Source organism: Coenobita brevimanus, chromosome 2 (genome assembly GCF_032717465.1).
Source record: "Coenobita brevimanus isolate Jiangsu-jjx chromosome 2, ASM3271746v2, whole genome shotgun sequence".
Taxonomy (NCBI): Eukaryota; Metazoa; Arthropoda; class Malacostraca; order Decapoda; family Coenobitidae; genus Coenobita; species Coenobita brevimanus.
Genome location: NC_136955.1, coordinates 31,973,300 through 31,997,208, shown reverse-complemented (window position 1 = coordinate 31,997,208; position 23,909 = coordinate 31,973,300). Strand labels below are relative to the sequence as shown.

The following is a 23,909-nucleotide window of genomic DNA, read 5'->3' as shown; positions in this document are numbered from 1 at the left end:
ATAGAAGAAACTAAACCAACACCTACGCCAGAAAAAACTAAACCAACACCAGTACCGAAGAAACCTAAGGTAACATTTACACCTAGGAACATAAACCAGCACCAACATCAGAAGAAACTAAACCCACACCTGTGCCAGAGGAACCTAAAGAAACACTTACACCAGAGGAATATAAACCAGGATCTACACCAGAAAACCCAGAGCCAGAGAAGCCAGAAACAGTTGTAAAGGCTGAGGAAATAGAAACAAATGGAGAGAAAACACAAGAAATAGTTGAGGAACCTAAACCGGAGCCTTTCCCAGAGAAGACTAAACCAGTACCTAAACCAGAAGAACCAAAACTAACACCTGAACCAGAAAAACCTTAAAAACCTAAATCCACAGAGCCAAGTGAAACAACCCACACCACTTCCAAAAGAAACCACACCGGCACCTATACCAAAAAGGCAAAGAAACAGCTTTTACTGAAGTCACTGAGACTTAAGTATCTGTCTCTCTATATCCAGATGCCTTAATCCCGTAAGGGGTGGCCACAAACAAATCGCCTCCATGTTGTCCTGTCTCCCGCAACTTCGCTGCCCTCCCCCCAGCTCACACACTCCCTCTCCCCTCCCCCCTTCCACCTCATTCACATACACTCTCCACATTAATCTCTCGCTCTCCATCCTCTCCACATCACCAAACCACCTCAGTGTATTTCTCCTAACGCTTTCTATCACATACACATCCATATCACAGTGCTCCTTCATTTCCTCATTTGTGGAAAGGATGGAGAGCGAGAGATTAATGTGGAGAGTGTAAATGAATGAGGTGGAGGGGGGGAGGGGAGAGGGAGGGGGGGAGCCGGGGGGAGGGCAGCGAAGTTGCGGGGGACAGGGCAACATGGAGGCGATTTGTTTGTGGCCACCCCTCACGGGATTAAGGCATCTGGATATAGAGAGAGACAGATACTTAAGTCTGTCTCTATATGCTCCTCTCGAATGACTCATTTCTACCGCTCTCACTCTTGACTTCGCATCCACACGTTAGAGTTGGTATCGCAGTACTATCATGCAGCGACTACTTTCTTGTTCACATCCCTGTTTCTAACCACTCTAACTTCCCTCCTTACTAATCACACTATGCAAGTACATATAGACAAAACAAGAGTCAATGTGAGATCTTGTGGCCTTGACGGTTTTACTGATATATACTTTAGTCACCGCGTCCCTGCTTCTGCTCTTTGACCCTACTGTATACTTGCTCCAGGTTTATCGACAGCGGACTGTGTCTGCACTATGTATGACTACCGCACTTGTATCTGGCTCTGTACTTTACCCTGTTCCTATATGCTGATATTGGAGTGTCTCACTGATTATATGGATTATGTATTTGTTTCTTGTACCTGATATTGTTTTATGTTCTTCTTAGTTATTTACTAATATTCTGTTGCGCCTTTATTCATCATAAAGTATTGGACTGCATCCTGGCCCCTTCTTTAACGACTTTGAATACATCAGTATTTCCTTCGTATTGGCGACATATGTCATCATTACCTTTCCTGCTACCGTATTAATCTTAAGCTATTTCTGTACAACAGGGAAGAAAGGCTGCTTGTTCATTGAAAGCAGTGATAAGGAACAGGGAAGTGAGCATGGAAGTAAAAAAGTCACTGCATGACTGTATTGTGATACCATCTCTAACGTATGGAAGTGAAGCTTGGACGTTGTTGGAAGGACACATGCCAAGAGTGAGAGCAGTGGAAATTAGTTATTTGAGAGGAGCCTGTGGAGTCACATGGAGAGACAGGCTGACTAATGAGGATATAAAGGAGCGTTGTGGTGTAGGTGTGGATATGATAGGAAGCGTTAGGAGGAACATACTGAGGTGGTTTGGCCATGTGGAGAGGATGGAGGGTGATTGACTGACGAGGAGAGTATATATGAGTGAGGTGGAGGGGGGGAGAGGGAGGGGGAGGCCGAGGATAAGATGGAGGGATGGAGTGGAGAGGTATGTGAGAGAAGGGGGTGTGAGCTGGGAGCAGGGCAGTGAAATGGCGGGGGACAGGGCAACGTGGAGGCGATTTGTTTGTGGCCACCCCGTATGGGGTGATATATATATATATATATATATATATATATATATATATATATATAATCATCTTCATCATCATCATCATCATCATCCGGACCTCCTTTCCCACGCTAGGGCAGAGTGAGGACTAGTGAGGAGTAGCAACGTCCAGACAGCTCATGTTTGCCCAGTCCAATGGGCCACGCTTTCATTCAGTCATCATTCAATCCCCCGGAATCCTGGCTCTGTCTGATACGCCAACAAACTTTCACCACATTCTGTTGCTTCACATAAACGTATAAGATAGTCAGTCCGATAACTGTCACCTTAAAAAGGGGTGCCAAATCCCTTATCATGCACTTCTTCTCACAACATTCATCCACTCAGCATGATCTCTTGTCAGTTCCCTAGCCTCACCGACTTCCATACCTCTCTTCCTCAGACAATCATTCACCATATCTCTCCACCTTCTCCTTAACCTGCCTCACCTCCTCCCTCCTTCGGATTTGCTCAGATATGCCTTTCTCACCATTATATTGTTATCCATTCTCTCCACATAACCATACCATGTCAGTACACTGTCTTCGGTTCTTGTGTCCGCAGACTTCGTCACTCCACATCTTTCACGAATCACATTAATTCGTATCCGCTCCACTCTCTGTACTCCACATACTTTCCTCAGCAGTCCCTTCTCCACTGCTCTCACTCTTGATTTTTCATTTTCATGCCACACCATAGTCTCACACGTTAAATTTGGCATTAACACTCCATGTAAGCATTGCACAACGGCAAGACTCAAGCCTCTGTTTCTTAACAAGGCTTTCATTGCACCAGCTACTTTCCTTCCTTGTGTCACTCTACTTTCCACTTCTATTGCACATTTTCCTTTCTTTTCTATCACTGTACCTAGGTACTGGAACTCTCTCACCAATTCCAGTCACTCTCCATTCACTGTAACATCACACTGGGAGTCACCCTTTCTCTCGATGACCATCACTTTATTCTTTTCTACATTTACTCACAAGGCACGATGCTCACAGACATCAGCAAAACTCTGCACTAGTCTACTAAGTTCTTGTCAGGTATTTGCAAGTAGCACTGCATCATCAGCATACAAATCTGAGATATTCCATCCATCACTGTTCACTACCAACACCATCCCTCTCTCCATTACTCATGTTTTTACTTCTCTCATCACCCCATCCATATAAATATTGAACAACCATGAGGACATCACACAACCTTGTCGGAAGCCTACATTGATGTCCATTTACCCAAGCACATGCCTCATTACCATCGTAAAAAACTCGTGACGGCACCTAGCAGCTTACCATCTACACTCTTCCTGCGCAAAACTTCCACAATCCTTCTGTGTCTGCTTTGTCGTATGCTTTTTTAAGATCCATAAATGCCATAAACACCTCATAGTCCTTCTCAAGAGCCTTCTCCGATATCTGTCTCACTGTAGATATTTGATCCACACATCCTCTGCCACTCCTAAAGCTTCCGTGTTCATCACTCACTATGACTTCTGATAATTTTCTTACATTCTTTATTCTTCCATATAACTTCCCTGCATCACTCAGTAAACTTATGTCACGATAATTCTTGCACACACTTCGCTCACTTTTATTTTTGTACAGGGGTCCAATCACAGCCTTCTTCCACTCTGCTGGCACAGTTTCACTCATCCATGCCTTCTTACATATCTCCAACAAGCACTTCATTCCGCTCTCTCCACTACACTTAGTCATCTCTGCTTACGCCTCATCATCCCTAGCTGCTTTTCCATTTTTCAGCCTCTTCACAGCGTTCTTCACCTGTGCGAGTGCCACGTTTCCTGGTATTGCATTCCTTCTCTGCACCCCCCCCCCAAACCAGTCATGTTAACAGTCGCTTTGCTCTTTCTATTCCCATTCATCAGACTTTTAAAATATTCTTTCCATCTCTTCCTTACTTCATCCCCATGGGCTAATAATCTACTAACATCCTTCACACTTTCACATTTCACAACCCCCTTTCCTGACATATCCTTCAGTCACTTCCTCTTATCATAATCTCCGGGTACCTCATTACAACCCATTATTCCATCCACAAGACCAGTGCCTACTCTTCCATTCATATCGCCCATATCACATTATAGCTCCTTGGCATTTCTCCTACTTCTTGATCCAGCTCATCCCAAAGCCTGTCTCTCTCGCACTCCTTTCATCACACATTGCATACAGTACAGTCTAATGACCCCAGATCTGAATTTTGACCCCCCTAAAACCATCCTTGGGTCACCCTGATTCAGATTATATATGGGTCTGGGAGTCTCTAACATTTAGTCTGGGCGTGAAAACAACGTGGGTCTTATATATACATACATATATATATATATATATATATATATATATATATATATATATATATAAATAGTCCTGTCAGATCCAAGCAAGAATTGGACTGGGAAATAAAACTGATGATGAGAGCTGTAAAATATCTCAAATATTATGTTTACAACATTAGTTAATTGCTACTAGTGAAATGAATTAACGTAATGTTGTTAACTCCCAATGTCTTGTGCTAAATCTAGTGTGTTGCTTGTTGAACCTGGGGATATTTGCAAAATTAGCTTATTTTCAAACCGTTATATCGCGGCAAGTACACCACCTAGAATATTCAATAAAAGACCAATATACTCAACAACCCTTCGCCTCTCCGCTGAAAATGTCCCTAGGACCTAGGTTTTTAGGTGGATGCATTATGGAGTGCAGGTGTAAAGCAAAGAAGTCACTTTTGGACCAGCGTCCCGATGAATGTGCGAGTCGTGGCTGTGGCGAACTGTCCATGCAGAACATGGTGGCCCGAATCCGTTTTTTTTTTTTTTTCCAGTACACTTAATCATTCAGTCTTATTGGCATTGTCGGAGTGCATTAAATGAGAAACGACTCGGTAACGTCGCGCCTTTGCTCGTGGATAGATGAGACATTCGGTAAATCAAATCATAAAATCATCAGAAAAGCCGTGTTTTGACAGTAAACCAGTTTATTTCCAATCAACTTAGGCCTAACATAACATTAACTTAGCATAATATCTTATTTTGCTTGGGGGGGATGAGGAAGGTGCACGACAGGGCTACCTTCTCATTCCCCCATGCGCTGCAAGGCATCCCCACTCAGCATAAATACTTATAACGCCTTTTTTTTTCTCTCTCTCTCTCTAAATTATTACTTCACCACAGGAATGACACTCCTTGCTTAATGGTTATTTTGGCGAAGGCTCCTACTTTCTGTAGCGTAGTTATCCTTTTCTTCTAATAACTTACGTATACTGCACTTTCTAAAATCTTTCTTCACTAAATGAATGTCAGTGCTTATTTTCGTAATAGTAATAATTTTCTTCGCTGAAATTTTCCTTTTATTTATTTTTGTCGGAGGAGGCACGGAAGGATGGCCAGAGCACATCACTCTCCACGTGGTAACTTTCATCCTCGGTTGCCATCTCCTCACTCGACAATGATGACAGTCATCTATAGCTCCCTCGCGATCACACTTTCACTCTGTCCCTTCCTTTCATGAGAGGGTGACTTTGCACGGGAGGAAGTGGCAGGGGTGGATGGATGACGGCTTTGGCAAGCGAATCAGAAAATGTGGAATTGGATTTCATAATTCCTAGCCCTTCCATGTTACACGGTAGGCTGCCAATGCTGTGGTGAAAAAAAAAAAAGGTCATTTCACACCATGGTGGGAAAAGCAAAACTATGTCCATCAGCCAGGGATTCACGAACACCTGATCTCTGATGGTCAGTGCCATCAGTCATGCTTTAGGGGTTAACCTTGCATGGATGTCTGTGAGTGAAGAGGTTTGAAAGTAAATGGAAATAGAGTCAAATAAGCCTGTTGAAGAAAGATAGGGAATCTTTGACTAATGCAAGAAAGCCTCGATTTAATCACGCTCTTCTCCTAGATCTATCAACAGTGGTGTTCCTCAGGGCTCTGTCCTATCACCAACTTTCTTCCTTTTATTCATCAATGACCATCTAAGCTCTATATCTAACCCTATCCACTCATACGCTGATGACTCCATCCTCCACCTATCCATTCGGTTCCCACAACGTCCATCTCAGCAGTTACTTCAACAAACAAGGAATGAGGCTATGGCACACCTAATGTCTGACTTGGCTCGTATCTCTGACTCGGGTAAAAATAATCTGGTTGTTTTTAATGCATCAGACTCAGCCGACAAAATCTTCCACAGGTGTACCGACTAATGTTTAATAATATTCAGTTTAACCCTGCATCATCCTTGAACATGCTTGGGGTTTCATTTACTCGGGACTTATCTTGGAAAGATCATATTACATCTCTTGTAAAATCTGCTTCCAAGAGATTAGGTGTGCTAAGCCGACTCCGTTCCTTCTTTACCCCTGCACAATTGTTGACTCTATACAGGGATTTTATCCGCCCCTGTGTGGAGTACAACTCTCATGTATGGGGAGGCTCCCCACATACAGCTCTTCTCAATAGGGTGGAGTCAAAGGCTTTTCATCTAATTAACTCTTCTCCTCTTACTGTCTCCCTTCAACCTTTGTCTCTTCGCCACACTGTTGCATCTTTATCCCTCTCTATCGCTACTTCAGTGGTCACTGCTCCTCTGAACTCTCTGCATGCATTCCTCCACCTCTACGACGAGCGCGTAGCACCCGTCTAGCAGCAAACACTCATTCCTTTACTGTCCAATTCTGTAATGCAAGAGTTAACCGTTACTCCTAGTCCTTCATTTATGCAACAGTTCAGCTCTGGAACTGTCTCCCTCTGTCTGTATTTCCTGCTTCCTATGATCTCCAGTCTTTCAAACGCATTGTGTCCAGGTATCTCGAAATGAACGCATCTTGAATTCGGCTCTCTCTTGTATCTTGTTTTTCTCTTGGAAGGAACAATAATTGCAGGCTCCCGGCCTTTGGTTCCTTCTTCCTCACATAAAAAAAAAAATAAAAAAAAATGGATGGAGAGAGACTGGAATTGGTGAAACCTTTAACTACATGGGTAAAGTAATGAAAGTGGGAGGCAAATGTATAAAGGAATAGGGATTAGCACAATGAAGGAAAGTTGATGGCACTATAAAGGTTTTGATACTAACAAAGGTCAGATTTTGGTGGCTGCAAAAAGGACAGCATAAAGGTATGTGAGTGTTGACATTAACCAGTAAGAGTGGCGTGAGTATAAAAAATCATGAGTTAAGGAATCAGAAATGTGACCCTTAAGGAATGGATGTTGTGTACAGTATATAAGGTGGAGCAGATAAGAAATTTTGGTACATCTGTTGATCAGAGAATAGAATACTATTGCTTAGGTAGTATGGTTAGACTGAGATAATGTTTATGAATTAATTTATGAAAGAGGTATATGGTGCTTCGTATGAATGAGTTTGAAGGTAGAAGGTGACTTCGAAAACCAAGAAGGTGGATTGTTATGGTAAGTGGAAGTATGAATAGGTGAGATATTTACACTGAGGAAGCAAACAAATTGGAGATTGACCGTAAATGTTGGTAACAGTATGAATGGAGATATGCATGACAAAGGTTTCATCACATTACTAAACTGACAGTCAATGAAATTATCTTTACACCGCAGCCCTAATGAAGTACCTTTCTTATGTGTGGATCTCTAGGCCTTTCAAGTGGGGATAAGAATTTTGAAGAGCTTAGTGAGTGAGTAAAGATTAGTCCAGTTTTACTGGGATTTTTGTTGGTAGTTATCCTATTTTTATGGTTTCCTGTTTCTGTTTCTGAATCCCTCTTGGCTGCCTACTTCTTGCTGCTCAGTGGCAGATAAAGATAATTCTGCAGCTCTACATCCTTTCCATAGTTGTTCATGACTCGCATCATAGACTAGTGTTAATCTCAAACCGCCAGTCAGCATTCAAAATTAACTGATCAAAATTTGAGGCATGTTAAAGTGGATATAGCGCAGTGAGAAATGAGAGTTGGGACGGATGGTAATGGGTGGTTTTTATCCAGGTGGCGGATGGGGACACAAGTGTTGGTGTTTCTTCACGACTACCATATGATCAAGGAAGCGTATAACAAGCCAGAGAACCTGGACAGACCTGACTGGTTGTTCTTCAACTTCACTGAAAATCCTCCCCTTGGTAAGTCAGAAGGGAAAGACTCGAAGAGTTTGCATTATAAATATCAGTACTTCCAGTTGCTGAAGATTGCTTTAACAGTATAAAAGACGAAGTTAGCTGAAGTACAGTCTGAAGTACGAAAAGCTGTGCAATATTTGCGTCTGCTTGTAAGGCTCCCTAGCAGCTTTTTGCTTGTCAACTGCATTCAGTCTTTCAGTTTCGCATCAGTACTGATTATAGAGGGAATTTATACACATAAGCTTCCACCATCTTGAATCTGTATTGTTAAGTCTCTCTCTCTCTGTCCCTCTCTGCATTCATGCTTGTGTAATTCATCGGGTCGGTCAGGATCACTTGATGGTCGTGATCGTCAGCATTTTACCCTCCCGGAAGGGAGCTGAGAGCTCATATAGTCCGATCTAAGGGCAAGGCTGTGACCTTCACACACCCACACACCCGTCCCCTTGCTCAAGGGGGACAGTAACCACCCACTTCTTCAGTGAAACTTTTTTTAACCTGAGCGAGGCGCGAACTCCCGTCTACCAGATGGCAAGCGAGAACGTTACCACTGCGCCAGCGGTGTGTGTGTGTGTGTGTGTGTGTGTGTGTGTGTGTGTGTGTGTGTGTGTGTGTGTGTGTGTGTGTATGAATTTGCTGAATCATTGTACTTCTGGGACAGACTGCACTGGATGTTTGGAAAGGTTTGTGGGTGAGTAGGTTGGGGAAAACAGGTTCATTAGCCCACTGCCTCCCGTCAGCGTATGGGTACATCAGAACTCTTTTCCATGCTGACACCTGTCGACGTACCGGTAGGTTCTGCAAATGCTAGGTCTGTCACTTGCACATTGTTTCAAGTTTCGTGGGTGATTTTTGGTAGGCATATGTGGGAGACCTTCCTCTACCTGCCGCCAGGCGGCAACACTGCCTGACCTCTGACCTCACTTGACCCCCCCCCCCCGCACGCCATTGTCTCGGACCTAGCCAGTAAAGACATGTCGTGCCACGGTCTCTCTGATGACGAAATTCAAGGCGAGAATTATTCCCCAAGCGATGACGATGTGGAGGACAATGATTACGTGGCGCCAGAGGAAGAAACGAGCAGAAGTGATGAGGAGGTAACGTCGCCAAGGAAGGTGTGGTACCGGGTATGTTGATGTGTTCGGTGAGTGAAACAATGCTTATATTGCCTATATTATTGTGTGAAAACTAGTATATTCTTGTACTACATATAAATTCATACCAAATGAACAAATATGTACCTATTCGGAGTGGTTTGCAATAGTTACTGCCACCATAGAAAATGTGACAGCAGCAGCACGGCTCCAGAGAACACGGTACCAGGTGTTCAGAGGGACATCTGTATAACTCACTTATAAGCTCAGGTGGATTGTTTCTCACAAAAAGCTGAGGTTTGAGCAAAAAAAAATCCAAAATCGGCCGGGATGGGGGGGGGGTCGAAGGTGAAAAATCGGCCGTGACGTGGAGGGTTAGGGATGGAATTAGTCCATGTAGGAAAAAAGTTTCATGGAAGACTACGTCATTAAAGGCAATGGCTCTAAGTGAAAGCGTAGGTAAAATGTGTATAAACAGTTCCTTAGGAGGAATATGTCAATGGGAAACATTAAGTCCATGAAGGGATTCATTGTTTTTCCATGAGAAGAAAAATAGATACTTGGATTAACTATGTTAAAGGAGGAAAATATGTCCATGGAGGGGAAATAGGGTAACAGGGAAATTAAGCTTATGGGTGAAAAAAAGATCCACAGGGAAAATAAGTCCATGGATGGAAAATAGATCCATCATGGACGACAAGAAAAAAACACCATTACCTCTAAGTAGTGCTTTGATTGACCAGTTCGTTAAGTATACTAGCCACAACATCAGGATAGTTTTTCTTATCATTTGTTCCTACACTTGATTAGAAAGATGCCCATGTCAGGAAATCAGAGTTAACAAAAGTCTGAGATCCATCGTATATGGCAATCCAATATACTATATTGTGAGGCTTGCCACCAAGTCAGAGGGAAGGAGGGGAACACAGGAACAATGAAGTACGATTACATGGTCAGGAAATGAATCTCAGACGAAGTACTAAGTGTTGGGACTTAACCCCAACATGCACAGGAAATATTTTCAGAGAAGGGGACCATCACTAACTGGGCGAGAATCGATTCCAGAACCGATGCTTGTGATTCTGATGAACTACCAGAGAACCAGTTACAAAGGGTGGGAACCGATTCCTCTATTGTGATACTGCTAACATTACTAATGATACTTGTCACGTGGCAGGGTATGGCAACTCAGTCCCGGTTAACTGTTTGCCGCTGCACCGGTGATAATGGAGTGTGAGTCGGAGTTTGATGATTTCTAGTTCATGCAAGGAATTAACAAGAATCATTTCTAGAATAGCAGTAATTATGACCGGTATATTCCCTGTGTCAGCTGTGAAAGAATGATTATTTTTTTTTTTTTTGTAACCGAAAAGTATATTGAGTACCTATATGCTACTTACTGAAAATTATCTTTTAAAATAAGAGAACTATATTTCCAAAACACTGACAAATTTTTTAAAGAATATAAGTTCATGACATACTTTCATATATCAAACATCACAAAGTATACATCATAAAGTACACACACACACACACACACACACACACACACACAATTTTATAATTATATATATATATATATATATATATATATATATATATATATATATATATATATATATATATATATATATATATATATATGTACCCCCTGGGGGTAAGGGGGTTTTAAGAACACTCCCCCAGTATCCCTGGCTTGTCGTATGAGGCGACTAAAAGGGTTGGTGGTGGGTTAGTGCCCCATCCTGTAAAAAGAACTAAACAAGCGAACAAAGCGCCTCGGACCAGGACGGACCATATGTTGACGACCAAGAAACGGACAAAGGACATTCTAAGGATAGGAACATGGAATGTGAGAGGAGTGAATGATGAAGTAAAAGAGGGAGAGATTTTTCAGGTGCTTGAGGTTGCAAGAGTGGATATATGTGGATTGACTGAAACTAAATGGCAGGGTGAAAGGGTGAGAGAATGGGAATATGGTTTAGGAATATGTGTGGGAGTTAATGAGAATGAGAGGGCAAGAGAGGAAGTATGTCTAATGATAAGCAAGAAGTGGAAGGAGAATATAAGACAGTATGGAACAGTGGGTGCAAGGATTTTATGGGTGGGGATCAAAGTAGGTATACAAGCTTGGGCAATTGTATGTGCATATGTGCCGATAGAGGAACGAGTGGCAAGAGTGAAAGATGAGTTTTGGGCGAGTGTAGAAGCATGTATGGATAAGTCTGAGAGGAGCGAGAGAGTGCTTTTGATTGGAGACATGAATGGTAAAGTTGAGAATGTACGAGTGGATGGAGTGGTTGGTCAGTGGCGTGTGCCAGCTGAAGTAGATGGGAATGGTAGTGCTTTGGTGGACATCTGTGCTGGTAAGGGGTTGGCAATAGCCAGCACCTTCTTCCGGCATAAGATGATCCACAGGTATACGTGGAGAGTCATGAGAAGGATGGACGGTGAACTTGTTGAACGATAGGCAGTGATAGATTACGTGTGCGTGGATGAGCAAATGAGAAGACAATTGTTGGATGCAAGAGTGTGGAGAGGGTGGGGGAATGGAATCTCGGATCATCATTTAGTGATGGCCAAGGTAAGGATGCAAAGAAAATAGGTGAAGAGACGAAGGGGAAGACAGGAGGAAACAGCTCCTGTGAGAAGAGTGGAGAAGTTGCAAGACAGTGAGAAAATGGCAGAGTATAAGACCATAGCGGAAGAAACATCCAGAAGGTATGAATTAGATCTCATGGAAGGGGTGGAAGAAGTATGCAAGATATTCTTGATAGAGATAGGTGCAGCGTGCGAGGTGGTTTGTGGAGTGAGGAGGAGATCCAGGGGTGTGCAAGAGACAGCATGGTGGAATGATGAGGTGAAAAGAGCTGTGAAACAAAAGAAGAAGGCATATAGTGACTGGCTAGTGAATACAGTTAGAGGAGAAGATGAGAGAGAGAAGAGAGAGGTATATGTGAACAGGAGAATGGAGGCGAAGAGATTGGTGAAGGAGAGTAAGAAGCGAGTGGATGAAGAGTTTTGGAGGAATCTGAGTGTGAAATGGAGGGAGAGTAAGAAATTGTTTTGGAAGGAGGTTAAGAAAGTAAGACAGTGTGAAAGGGGAAACAGTAGGGGAGTGATGGAGAGAGAAAATGAGGAGACGGAAGGAGCACTTTGAGGATTTGTTGAATGTAGAGAGTGAGAGAAGTGCGAGTATAAGTGCTTGGGGAATGGCTGGGAGAAGAAGAGATGAGAGGAGGGAGGAAGAGATCAGTAGGGCAGAAGTAGTTGAAGCAGTGAAGAAGATCAAGGTGGGAAAAGCCACAGGAACTGATGATGAAATGCTGAAGTATGGGGGTGAGATTGTTGTGGAGTGGATATGGAAGTTGTGTAGATTGGCTTGGGAAGAGGGGAGTGTTCCAGAGGACTGGAAGTCAGGCATAATTGTTCGTTTTTATACAAAGGAAAAGGGGAGAGAGAAGTGTGTGGTAACCATAGGGGTATTTGCCTTCTTTGTGTGACTGGAAAAATATATGCTAGAATACTTACTGATAGGGTTAGGCATATAACAGAGGAGCTAGTTGGAGAAGAACAAGGAGGATTTAGGAAGGGAAAAGGGTGTGTAGATCAGATATTTGTTCCAAGATGTTTAATGGAGAAGTATCAAGTGCAGGGAAAGAAAGTGTATGCTGCCTTCAAGGACTTGAACAAAGCATATGACAGAGTAGATAGGCAAGGTATGTGGAAGGTTTTAAGAATATATGGAGTGGATCGGAACTTGTTGAATGCTGTGAAGAGTATGTACGAGGGAGTTAGGGCTACGGTGCGGGTGGATGGTGAGCTAAATGAGTTCTTTGACCTAAATGTGGGACTGAAACTGGGATGTGTTATGTCTCCATGGTTGTTTAATATATTCAAAGATGGGGTTGTAAATGAGGTGCAAGGTAGGGCAGTGGATGTGGGGGTGGCTCTAATGAATGAGGGTGAGGTGTGGAAGATTCCGGTGTTGCTGTTTGGTGATAATACAGTATTGTTGAGTGAAGATGAGTGGGAATTGCAAAGTTTGGTGAATGAATTTGGGACAGTGTGTAAGAAGAGGAATCTGAAAGTTAATGTGAACAAGAGTAAAGTTATGGTGTTCGAGAGGAATGAAGTCACAGAATGCACAGGAAGGTTGGATGGTGAGGATATGGAGAATGTAAGTGCATTCAAGTATTTGGGTAGTGTGATGAGTGAGGATGGAAGTTTTGGGGATGCAGTACTTGAAAGGGTACAGCAGGGGAGGAAGGTTGTTGGTTCACTGAAAGCAGTGATGAGAAATAGGGAGGTGAGTATGGAAGTAAAGAAGTCACTGCATGATAGTATTGTGATCCTTACCCTGACGTATGGAAGTGAGGCGTGGACCTTGCTAGAGGGGAACAAGTCAAGAGTGAGAGCAGTGGAAATGAGTTACCTGAGAGGAGCATGTGGAGTGACATGGAGGGACAGGTTGACGAATGAAGTGAAAGAACGTTTTGGGGTGGATGTGGATGTAATTGAGAGAATTAGGAGAAATTCACTGAGGTGGTTTGGACATGTGCAGAGAATGGAAAATGAAAGACTGACTAAGAGGGTGTATGTAGGTGAAGTGGAGGGAGGGAGAGGGAGGGGGAGACCGAGGATGAGATGGAGGGATGGAGTTGAGAGGTATATGAGGGAGGGGGGGAGTGAGTTTGGGGGGAGGGCAATCAAATGGTGGGGGACAGAGCGACTTGGAGGTGTTTTGTCTGCGGCCACCCTTTGCGGGATTAGAGCGTCGGGCTATATATATATATATATATATATATATATATATATATATATATATATATATATATATATATATATATATATATATATATATATATATATTGTAGGTGGGGGCGCTCACCATCCAATCACTCGATGTAGTGATGCTGTCAAGTGACTGCCCATTCCTCATTTCCTTCCTTCTTTCCTTCCTTTCCCTCCTGTCATTCTTTACTTCGTTCTTTCCTCTTCCTTCTACCTGCGGTGTCTCTACACTCCCTCTTCTGTCTTTCCATTCTTTCATTCATTCCTCTGTCTTCTGCTTACTGATGATTCTACACTCCTTCCTCTCTCTTTCCTTCATTCTTTCGTCTTCCATCTGCCTATGGGTGACTCTACACTTAGTGACAAGCCAAATGGTTTTCTGTACACCAGGAAACCATTTACAATGCTGGGTGGTAACCATATAAATATGACGCCTGGTGATTTAGTTGGTAATGAAGGCACTCCAATCAGATTGAGCCTGTGTAAGTTTATATACAAGGGGTGGTTGAGATTTATTGCTCACGTGATGCTACTTAGCGATGAGTCAGGCTAGTCACTCTCATCTTAAATGTCAGGACCAACTTGTCTAGCTGCGGGCTCCTACGCTCCTCACTGGGCAACACAGGATCAGATGAGTGAATATATATATATATATATATATATATATATATATATATATATATATATATATATATATATATATATATAAATACATATACTGTATATGGAGCCTCTGTCAGTGCCGGATTTGGGATGTGGGAGGCCTGGGACCCGTTTTGGTGGGGGACCCATCTCAAGCATCAAATTAGCATGGTGCTAAATGAAAATTCATTTTTAAGCCTCACGTTGTTGCAACGATATGCTCCTTCGCACGATACAACTCGTTCCCGAGGACCTATGATACTGTATTTAGAAACTGATGTCATTAAAGATCAGGTAAAAACGATACTTTCTGAAAAGTCTCCACATTAATTAGCCCTGAAAAAAAAAAAAAGAAAAAAAAAGAGCAGCCCTGAAATGCACTGAACACTTCCTGGCATATCACACAAAACAGAATAATCTTAAAGAGAGAAAAAACAAACAAACAAACAAACAACTCAATCGTGCACTCACCACTCAACACTTGAATGATCTAGAAATCTGGTCTAGCCCAGGTGCTTTCCGCAATTTTCTAATGGAAAATTCTCTTATTAAATTGTCAAAATCCAATGAGCGTAGGATGTCCGAGTCGGTGCTCATGACTGTCAAATTCACAAGTCACTCCTGTGTCCTGTTTGTTCGTAGGCGATTCTCAATCAATTTCAGCTAAAAAAAAAAAAAAAAAAAAAAAAAAAAAAAAAAAACGCTCAGCACTGCAGCTGCTCACCATTACAACCAGGTACATTCTCAGGGCTACCTCCACATTGGGGAAAGTATCTAGCACATGATTATCGTGGGTAAGTTTGTAGAGAAATAGCACAGCGCTAATGTCGTTTGGCTCTTCGTCAGCATAATATTTGCAAAAGCAGCAAACTGGATGAGCTCTTCAGGAAATGAAGTCTCCAGATCGTTGGGATAGACATCCAGTAATATCTTAGCTGCTCTAGACAGCTATTCAGCGGATAGCTTTGTCAGTCGTCCTAAGCAGCCAAAGCGACCTGACATCAGTTCATACGCATGCAGCCGTTGGTTGAGAGAAGCTATGAAGTGTACGAGGTTGGTAGATGGTAGGAGGATGAATATAGTTCTGAATGGTGAGTTGCTTGAGGAGGTAGAGTGTTTTAAATATTTAGGGTCACATGTTGCTGTGGATGGAAGAATAGATTCAGAAGTGAAGTTTAGAATGAAAGAAGTTGGTAAGATGCTGGGAGGAATGAAAAAAGTGTTTAGATGTCGTTCGCTTAGAATGGATGTAAAGAGAAGGCTGTATGAGGGTGTTGTGGTACCGACTGCGTTATGTGGGGCTGAAACATGGAATATGGGTGTAGCAGAGAGGAAAAGTTTGAATGTGATGGAGATGAGGTGTCTGAGGAGTATGTATGGAGTGACGCGTATGGATCGAGTGCGAAATGCTGAAGTATGAAGGAGAACTGGAGTTGTTTGGGAGATGGCTGGCAGAGTTAAGCAGAGGGTGTTGCGATGGTTTGGGCATATGGAGAGAATAGATAATGAGCGATTGGTGAAAAAGATAACTAGATCTGATGTGAGAGGTGTAAGGCTGAGAGGTAGACCACGAATAGGATGGATGGACAGTGTGAAGAGAGCGCTGGATGCGAGAGGGATGTCTGTTGAGCAAGGAAGAGTGGTTGTGCGTGACAGAAATAAATGGAGAGAAATTGTGAATGAATAAATGATGACACAGCCCTGAGGGGATATTCTCCCGCATTTGGTCTGATCAGCTAGTCAGGTCAGGTGAGGGTAAGGGGATGGGTCTATTATGATGTGGCAGGGGTAAACCAGCTCTGCTGTCGGGCCCTGCTGCGGGTGTCACTGACTGCATTGTGCAGTTGACCCTTGTGCGGTGTGGTGCGGTGAGGATCTGTCCCTTCTCCCCTCTGGGGCTAAGATGCGAATGAATGTGTTTGAATGGATGAGTAAATGGGGAGTGTGTCGTTCTGTCTCGGCTACCTCTCTTTCCTTGGGGGAAGCAGCTTAGGTATATAGATAGATGGATGAACTGATCGATGACATGAATGAAATCCTCTGACACTGACAAGTGATCAAATATGAACACTTGTTGGCAGCTGGCACCGGCTCAAGGGCTGGCAGATTTGAACATGGGTATTTAACCAAATTCTTCAATTTTCATTCCCAGATTCAGTTTTTCATTAATAATAATATTATTAATAATAATAATAATAATAATATATATTTTTTTCCTCTCAAAAGCGTCAGTTCTTCCATAGGGAATTCACAAGCGCTCGACAGACATATACATTATTTTTACAATTACAAGAATTGTGATATCTCTCATATACAATAAATACTTCATCAGTAAAAAAATAAAAAATATGAAAGTGGCAATAATTAAACCCTATAATCATCCGTCATAGTGCCTTTCTCCAGGTCACAGCATTTTGAAAGAAAAGGCTTTCAGCTCTCTCTAGAAGGATTCAGCAGAAAAGAGTTGTCTCATGGACAATGGGAATCTGTTATATAATCTAGGGGCTCTATACAGAAAAGAACGATCAGAGAAAGATGACTGGTGAATGGCTCCAGGCTCAAGACACAAGGCACCATCTTCACCATGTATCATCACACCCGGGCGTGCCGATGGGAGTTTTAGCAATTCAGCAAGATACTTCGGTTCACCAATCTTAAAAACCTTGAATGTAATAAGACACGGTTTAAATTCAATTCTAGCCTTTACTGGTAACCAATGCAGCTCAATTAGGAACGGTGTAGGCTAGTCGAGGTTCTCGGGGGAGATCAAAGATAGGCCGTGCTGCCCTGTTCAACACAGAATGAGCTTTTGTTAGTATATTATTTAGAAGGCCAATCCACAGTGAAGTACAATAATCAACACAAGACCACTGCATGGACCAGTGTTGCGAGGCAACGTCTATTTAAGAATTTTCTCACAGAGTACAGATTTCTGATATGCAAGTTGCACCCTCTGACAACTTGATTAATATGTTCCATGTATTTTAGCTTTGAATTAAAATAAACACCCTGATTTCGAATAGAACAGACTGAATGAAGCTGTGACACACCACTGTTCAGAGCCAGGGCATGATCAGTGTCATTACCAAATTTCTTAAAGAAAGATTATTCATGTATTTACCCCTTGCCAATATAGGTACTGTACATGTATATGGGAAAAAATTATTCATTTGAAAATTAATGGCATATGTTCTGTATATTCATGTTCTAAAAGCTAACAAATTAATTGAGTACATCATCCAATCAAGTTCATTACCATCTCCAAATCCAATACCAAATCATGCTTATTCATTATCTGACGAAATTTTCTTTACCAAATCGGCCCTGTTTTGGTAATGAAAAATACCACATGTCAAGTTCCCCAGCGTTTGGTGGGAGGCCCCTTCCGGTGGGAGGCCCAGGGCCCAGGCCCCGTGGGCCCACCCCTGAGTCCGGCACTGGCCTCTGTGGTACAGTGGTAGAGTGTGCGTTTCGCACGCTGGTGGACGAGGGTTCGGCTCCCGCCAGAGTTGTAAAAACTTTGGGAATCGTTCTCCAAGCCACTTACTACTTTGGCGGACATAAGGGGTGCTGTGGTTGAACCAGTGTCGCATACTAGTATGCTTGCACCCAGTCGGCTTAAGGCGGGCCGATTACACTTGGTTCACAGACTACACACACATCCAAAGCTACTACAACACTACAGTTACACTTACAAGCACTTCTCACCCTACATACAGTCTCTACCACACAACCTAAGCCACTGGGTAGAGATACATTGACTTGTATCGTCCCTGCTTCGGTAGGGATTGGCCGGTCCTGCAGTGGACCTCAACGGCTGATGATGATGATGATGATATACTATATATATATATATATATATATATATATATATATATATATATATATATATATATATAGATAGATAGATAGATAGATAGATAGATATATGTATATAGATAGATAGATAGATTTCAAACCTCAGATGAAGAAATAGAAACATTCAATGACGACATCTCTCAGATTATGGAACAAGAAAAGACCACATGTACTGTACTCATGACAGACTTCAATGCAAAGAGTGCGAAATTAAAAAATGGAGAAGCATATCTGGGAAAATTTGGAGTGGGAGAAAGGAATGAAAGAGGAGAAAAGTTGGTAAATTTTGCTGAAATGTATAACATGAAAATAATGAACACATTCTTTCACAAAAGAACAGGGAGCAAGTGGGCCTGAATAAGCCCAAATGGAGAAACAAAGCATGATATCGACTTCATTATAGCAAATAAGAACAACACGATCACAATTGTCAAGTTATCAACAAAGTAAACGTAGGAAGTGACAATTGAATGGTGGGTTGCACAGCCAGATTCCATTTCAGAAGTGAAAGAAAGATGATTAAAGATAAAAAGATGTGCCCAATAAAAGTAAAAGAAAACAAAGCAGCCTTTCAGTTGGAAATAAGGAACAGATTTCAGGCTCTCAGTAATGCTGAATGTGACATTGATGAGCTGAATGACAGACTAACAAAAGTGCTAAGAGAATCAGCGCAGGTAGTAGGAAAACCTAATACAACCAAAGCCATAAAGTATTCAGAAAAGACACTCGAGCTTATGAAAAAAAAAAAAAAAAAAAGGAAATGAAAGTAAAAACAAGGAAAGATGAAATAGAACGACCGGAATTAAATAAGCTTATTAACATGAAAAAAAAGAGAAGAAAAAAGAAAGAGAAACATGGATCAGATCAAAGAAACCATCAAAAAAAGAAAAAATTTGAAACAGGTCCGACGTAAAATGGCGCTAGAAAAGCACCAGAATGCATCACTGAAAGACAAAAACTGTAAGGTCATTAAATGCAGAGATAAGATAGTGAAGAGAGTTGAAGAATTTTACAAAGGACTGTATGCATCAAGGACAGTAGTACCAATAGCTAACTTTTCTCTTGACACAAGTGAAATACCTGAGGTAACACCAGACGAAGTAAATACTTCTCTTAAAAATACCAAACGAGGGAAGGCTCCGGGAGAAGATGGAATAATAGCAGATTTTCTGTTGGATGCAGGAGTAGAAGTACAAAACAGGCTAGCTCACTTGCTTACTCAGTGTATCAAAAAGAAGAAAATTCCCAAAATATGGTGTAATGCAATACTTATTTTCCTTTAACAAAAAAGGTGACTCAAAAGATCTTAGTAACTAGCGACCCATTAGCTTATTATCAGTCATTTACAAACTCGTCACTAAAGTTCTTACGAACAGAGTAACAATAAATTTGGAGGAAAACCAACCTCGTGAACAGCCAGGATTCCGAAGCGGGTATTCGACTACTGATCATCTACACACAATGAATCAGCTAATTGAGAAAACTACAGAATATAATAAACCTCTGTGCTTAGGTTTTGTTGATTACGAAAAGGCTTTCGACTCAGTGGAGCACATAGCAATTATAAATTCATTATGAGAACAAGGAATGTTGAGAACATTGTAAAACTGCTCGAAAACATATATAAAGAGGGAACTGCTACAGTTAAATTACAAATGGACTCGGAAAAAAATTAAGATTGACTAGGGCATGCGTCAGGGAGATACAGTTTCACCAAAATTATTTACAGCATGCCTAGAATGTAATTTTCAGAAAGCTAGACTGCGAAAACAAAGGAGTGAACTTAGATGGAGTACTACTAAACCATTTGAGATTTGCAGATGACATTGTCCTAATCTGAGAAACAGCAAAGACATTGAGAGAAATGTTAAATGACCTGAACATAGAGCGTCATCAGAATTAGTGAAGAAATTCTTGAAGAAGTCGAGGAGTACAATTACTTCGGGCAGATATCAAAATTAATGAAAGCTCATGATAGCGAAATAAAAAGACGAATTACAATTGGATGGAAAGCTTTCGATAAACATAGAAACATTGTGAAAAGTAGTTTGCCAGTTTGTATGATACGAAACGTACATAACGAATGTATAATTCCAGGTATGACATATGGTTGTGAGACCTGGAAACTGACAAAATCGACGGAAAATAAATTAATGCTTTCTCAGAGAGCAGTGGAGAGGTTAATGTTGGGAATATCTTTAAGAGACAGGAAATGATCAGCTTGAGTGAAAGAGGAGACTAAAGTCCAGGTTATTACAGAAGTTATAAAAGAACAGAAATGGAGGTGGGCAGGCCATGTAGCAAGTATAAGGGATAATTGATATAGCAAGAGGTTGACTGACTGGACAGCAAGAGATTGTAAGCGTAGCAGAAAAAGGCCAGACAGGAGGTGGAGAGATGAGATAGAGAAATTTGCTGGGAAAGCGTGGCAAAGATTGACTCAGTCAAGGAATTCGTGGAGAAGGTTGGGGGAGGCCTTTGTTCAGCAGTGGACTTGTAATAGCTGCTGCTGCTGCTGCTGATGAGATCAACTATATATATATATATATATATATATATATATATATATATATATATATATATATATATATAACTTATACAGAGAGAGAGAGAGAGAGAGAGAGAGAGAGAGAGACAGACAGACAGACAGACAGAGATATGTGCAGCATTTCAGATGATGTGTGGACTGAAGAGAAAACGAAAGGGGGTGCAAGGAACAGCATGGTGGAATGAAGAGGTGAGACAGGCTGTGACACAATAGAAGAAAGCATATAATGAATGGATGAGAAATAGGGGCGTGGAAGAAGTTAAGAGACGGAAGAGAGATTTGTATGTAGAGAGGAAGGGAGAGGTGATAAGATTAGTAAGAGAGTAAGAAGAGAGTGGATGACGAATTTAAAAGGAATTTGAGTGTAAAGTGGAGGGACTGTAAGAAAAATTTTTGGAAAGAGGTAAAGAGAGTTAGACAGGGTGGCAACGAAGTTAGTAGGGGAGTGAAAGATAAAAATGGTAGATTACCAGTAGAGAAAGGAGAAAAAGTGAACACTTTCAGGAACTGTTGAACATAGTGAATGAAAGTTATACGAGTATAAGTGGCTGGGGAATGGCTGGGGAATGGCTGGGAGAAGAACGGAGGTGAGAAGAGAGGAAGAAATCAGTAGGATGGAAGTTGTGGAAACAATGAAGAAAGTCAAAATGGGGAAAGCCCCATGAGTTGCTGGAGTGTGTGATAAAATGCTGAAGCATGGGGGAGAGATAATATATATATATATATATATATATATATATATATATATATATAGAGAGAGAGAGAGAGAGAGAGAGAGAGAGAGAGAGAGAGAGAGAAATGTGCAGCATGTCAGGTGGTGTGTGGGGTGAAGAGAAAATGAAAGAGGGGTGCAAGGAACAGCATGGTGGAATGAAAAGGTGAGACAGGCTGTGGCACAAAAGAAAAAAGCATATAATCAGTGGATGAGAAATAGGGGCGTGAAGAAGTTGAGAGGCGGAAGAGAGAGTTGTATGTAGAGAGGAAAAGAGAGGTGAAAAGATTAGTAAGAGAGTAAGAAGAGAGTGGATGAGGAATTTGGAAGGAATTTGAGTGTAAAGTGGAGGGACTGTAAGAAAATGTTTTGGAAAGAGGTAATGCAATGAAGTTAGTAGGGGAGTGAAAGATAAAAATGGTAGATTACTAGTGGAGAAGGGAGAAAAAGTGAGCAGATGGAGAGAACACTTTAACAAATTGTTGAACATAGAGAATGAAAGTAATGCGAGTATAAGTGGCTGGGGAATGGCTGGGAGACGGAGGGATGTGAGAAGAGAGGAAGAAATCAGTAGGATGGAAGTTGTGGAAGCAATGAAGAAAGTCAAAATGGGGAAAGCCCCATGAGTTGCTGGAGTGTGTGGTGAAATGCTGAAGCATGGGGGAGAGATAGTAGTAGAATGGATGTGGAAGATGTGCAGATTAGCCGAGGAGGAAGGTAGAGTCCCGGAGGATTGGAAGTCAGATATAACTATTCCCTTGTACAAAGGGAAAGGGGAACAAGTAGTGTGTGGTAATCATAGGAGCATTTGTCTTCTAAGTGTAATAGGAAAAGTATACTGTTGGATACTTGTTGACAGAGTTAGAGAAATAACAGAGGAATTAGTTGGAGAAAAACAGGGAGGTTTTAGGAAGGGAAGAGGTTGTGTAGATTAGATATTGATTTTTAGATCGTCAGTGGAAAAGTTTCTATAGAAGAGAAAGAGGCTGTATGGGACCTCCATGGATTTGGAGAAAGCATATGACAAGGTGGATAGACAAGGATTGTGGGAAGTATTAAGAATATATGGAGCAGATGGGAAGTTGTTGAATGCTGTGAAGAGTATGTATGAGGGTGCTAAGGTTGCAGTGCGTGTGGATAGTGAACTGAGTGATTTTTTATGTTTGAAGGTTGGGTTGAAAGAGGGATGTGTCATGTCTCCATGGTTGTTCAATCTGCACATGGATGGGATTATAAAAGAGGTACAAGGGAGGGCAGTGGATGTTGGCGTGGCCCTAATGAGAGAGAGCAGTGTTTGGAAACTCCCTGTACTGTTGTTTGCAGATGATACTGTCTTGTTAAATGAATACAAAGGGGAGCTGCAGGGCTTGGTGGGTGAGTTTGGGACAGTGTGTAAGAAACGGAATCTACAGGTGAATGTAGGGAAGGGTAAAGTTCTGGTGTTCGATAGAAGTGAAGTCAGTGAATGTACAGTAAGGCTGGATGAGGAGGAAATGGAAAATGTGAGTACCTTTAAGTACTTGCATAGTGTGATGAGTAAGGATGGAAGTTTGGAGGATGAAGTGCTTGATTCGGTACATCAAGGAAGAGAGGTTGCTGGATCCTTGAAAGCAGTGATAAGAAACAGGGAAGTGAGCATGGAAATGAAAAAGTTACTACATGACAGTATTATGATACCAGCTCTAACGTATGAATGTGAAGCTTGGACGTTGTTGGAGGGACAGAAGTCAAGAGTGAGAGTTGTAGATATGAGTTATTTGACAGGAGCATGCGGAGTCACATGGAGAGACAGATTGACAAATGAGGATGTGAAGGAGCGTTGTGATGTGGATGTGGATGTGACAGGAAGCGTTAGGAGAAACACATTAAGGTGGTTTGGCCATGTGGGGAGGATGGAGAGTGAGAGAATGACGAGGAGAGTGTATGTGAGTGAGGTGGAGGGGGAGAGGGGGAGGGGGAGGCCAAAGATGAGATGGAGGGATGGAGAGGAGAGGTATATGAGAGAGGGGTGTGTGAGCTGGGAGCAGGGCAGTGAAATGGCGGGGGACAGGGCGACGTGGAGGCGATTTGTTTGTGG

At 41.9% G+C, this 23,909-nt stretch overlaps 1 protein-coding gene across 1 annotated transcript in view; it reads left to right on the top strand.

Annotated features, from left to right (window-relative positions):
• The window catches only part of LOC145391609 (cytochrome P450 2L1-like), a 105,789-nt gene that overhangs the window by 33,474 nt on the left and 48,406 nt on the right, over positions 1-23,909 (top strand). Inside the window, exon 3 of the mRNA XM_080266155.1 lies at positions 8,057-8,187. Within this exon, the coding sequence (XP_080122281.1) occupies positions 8,057-8,187 (131 nt within the window). The remainder of the gene's footprint in view (positions 1-8,056; positions 8,188-23,909) is intronic.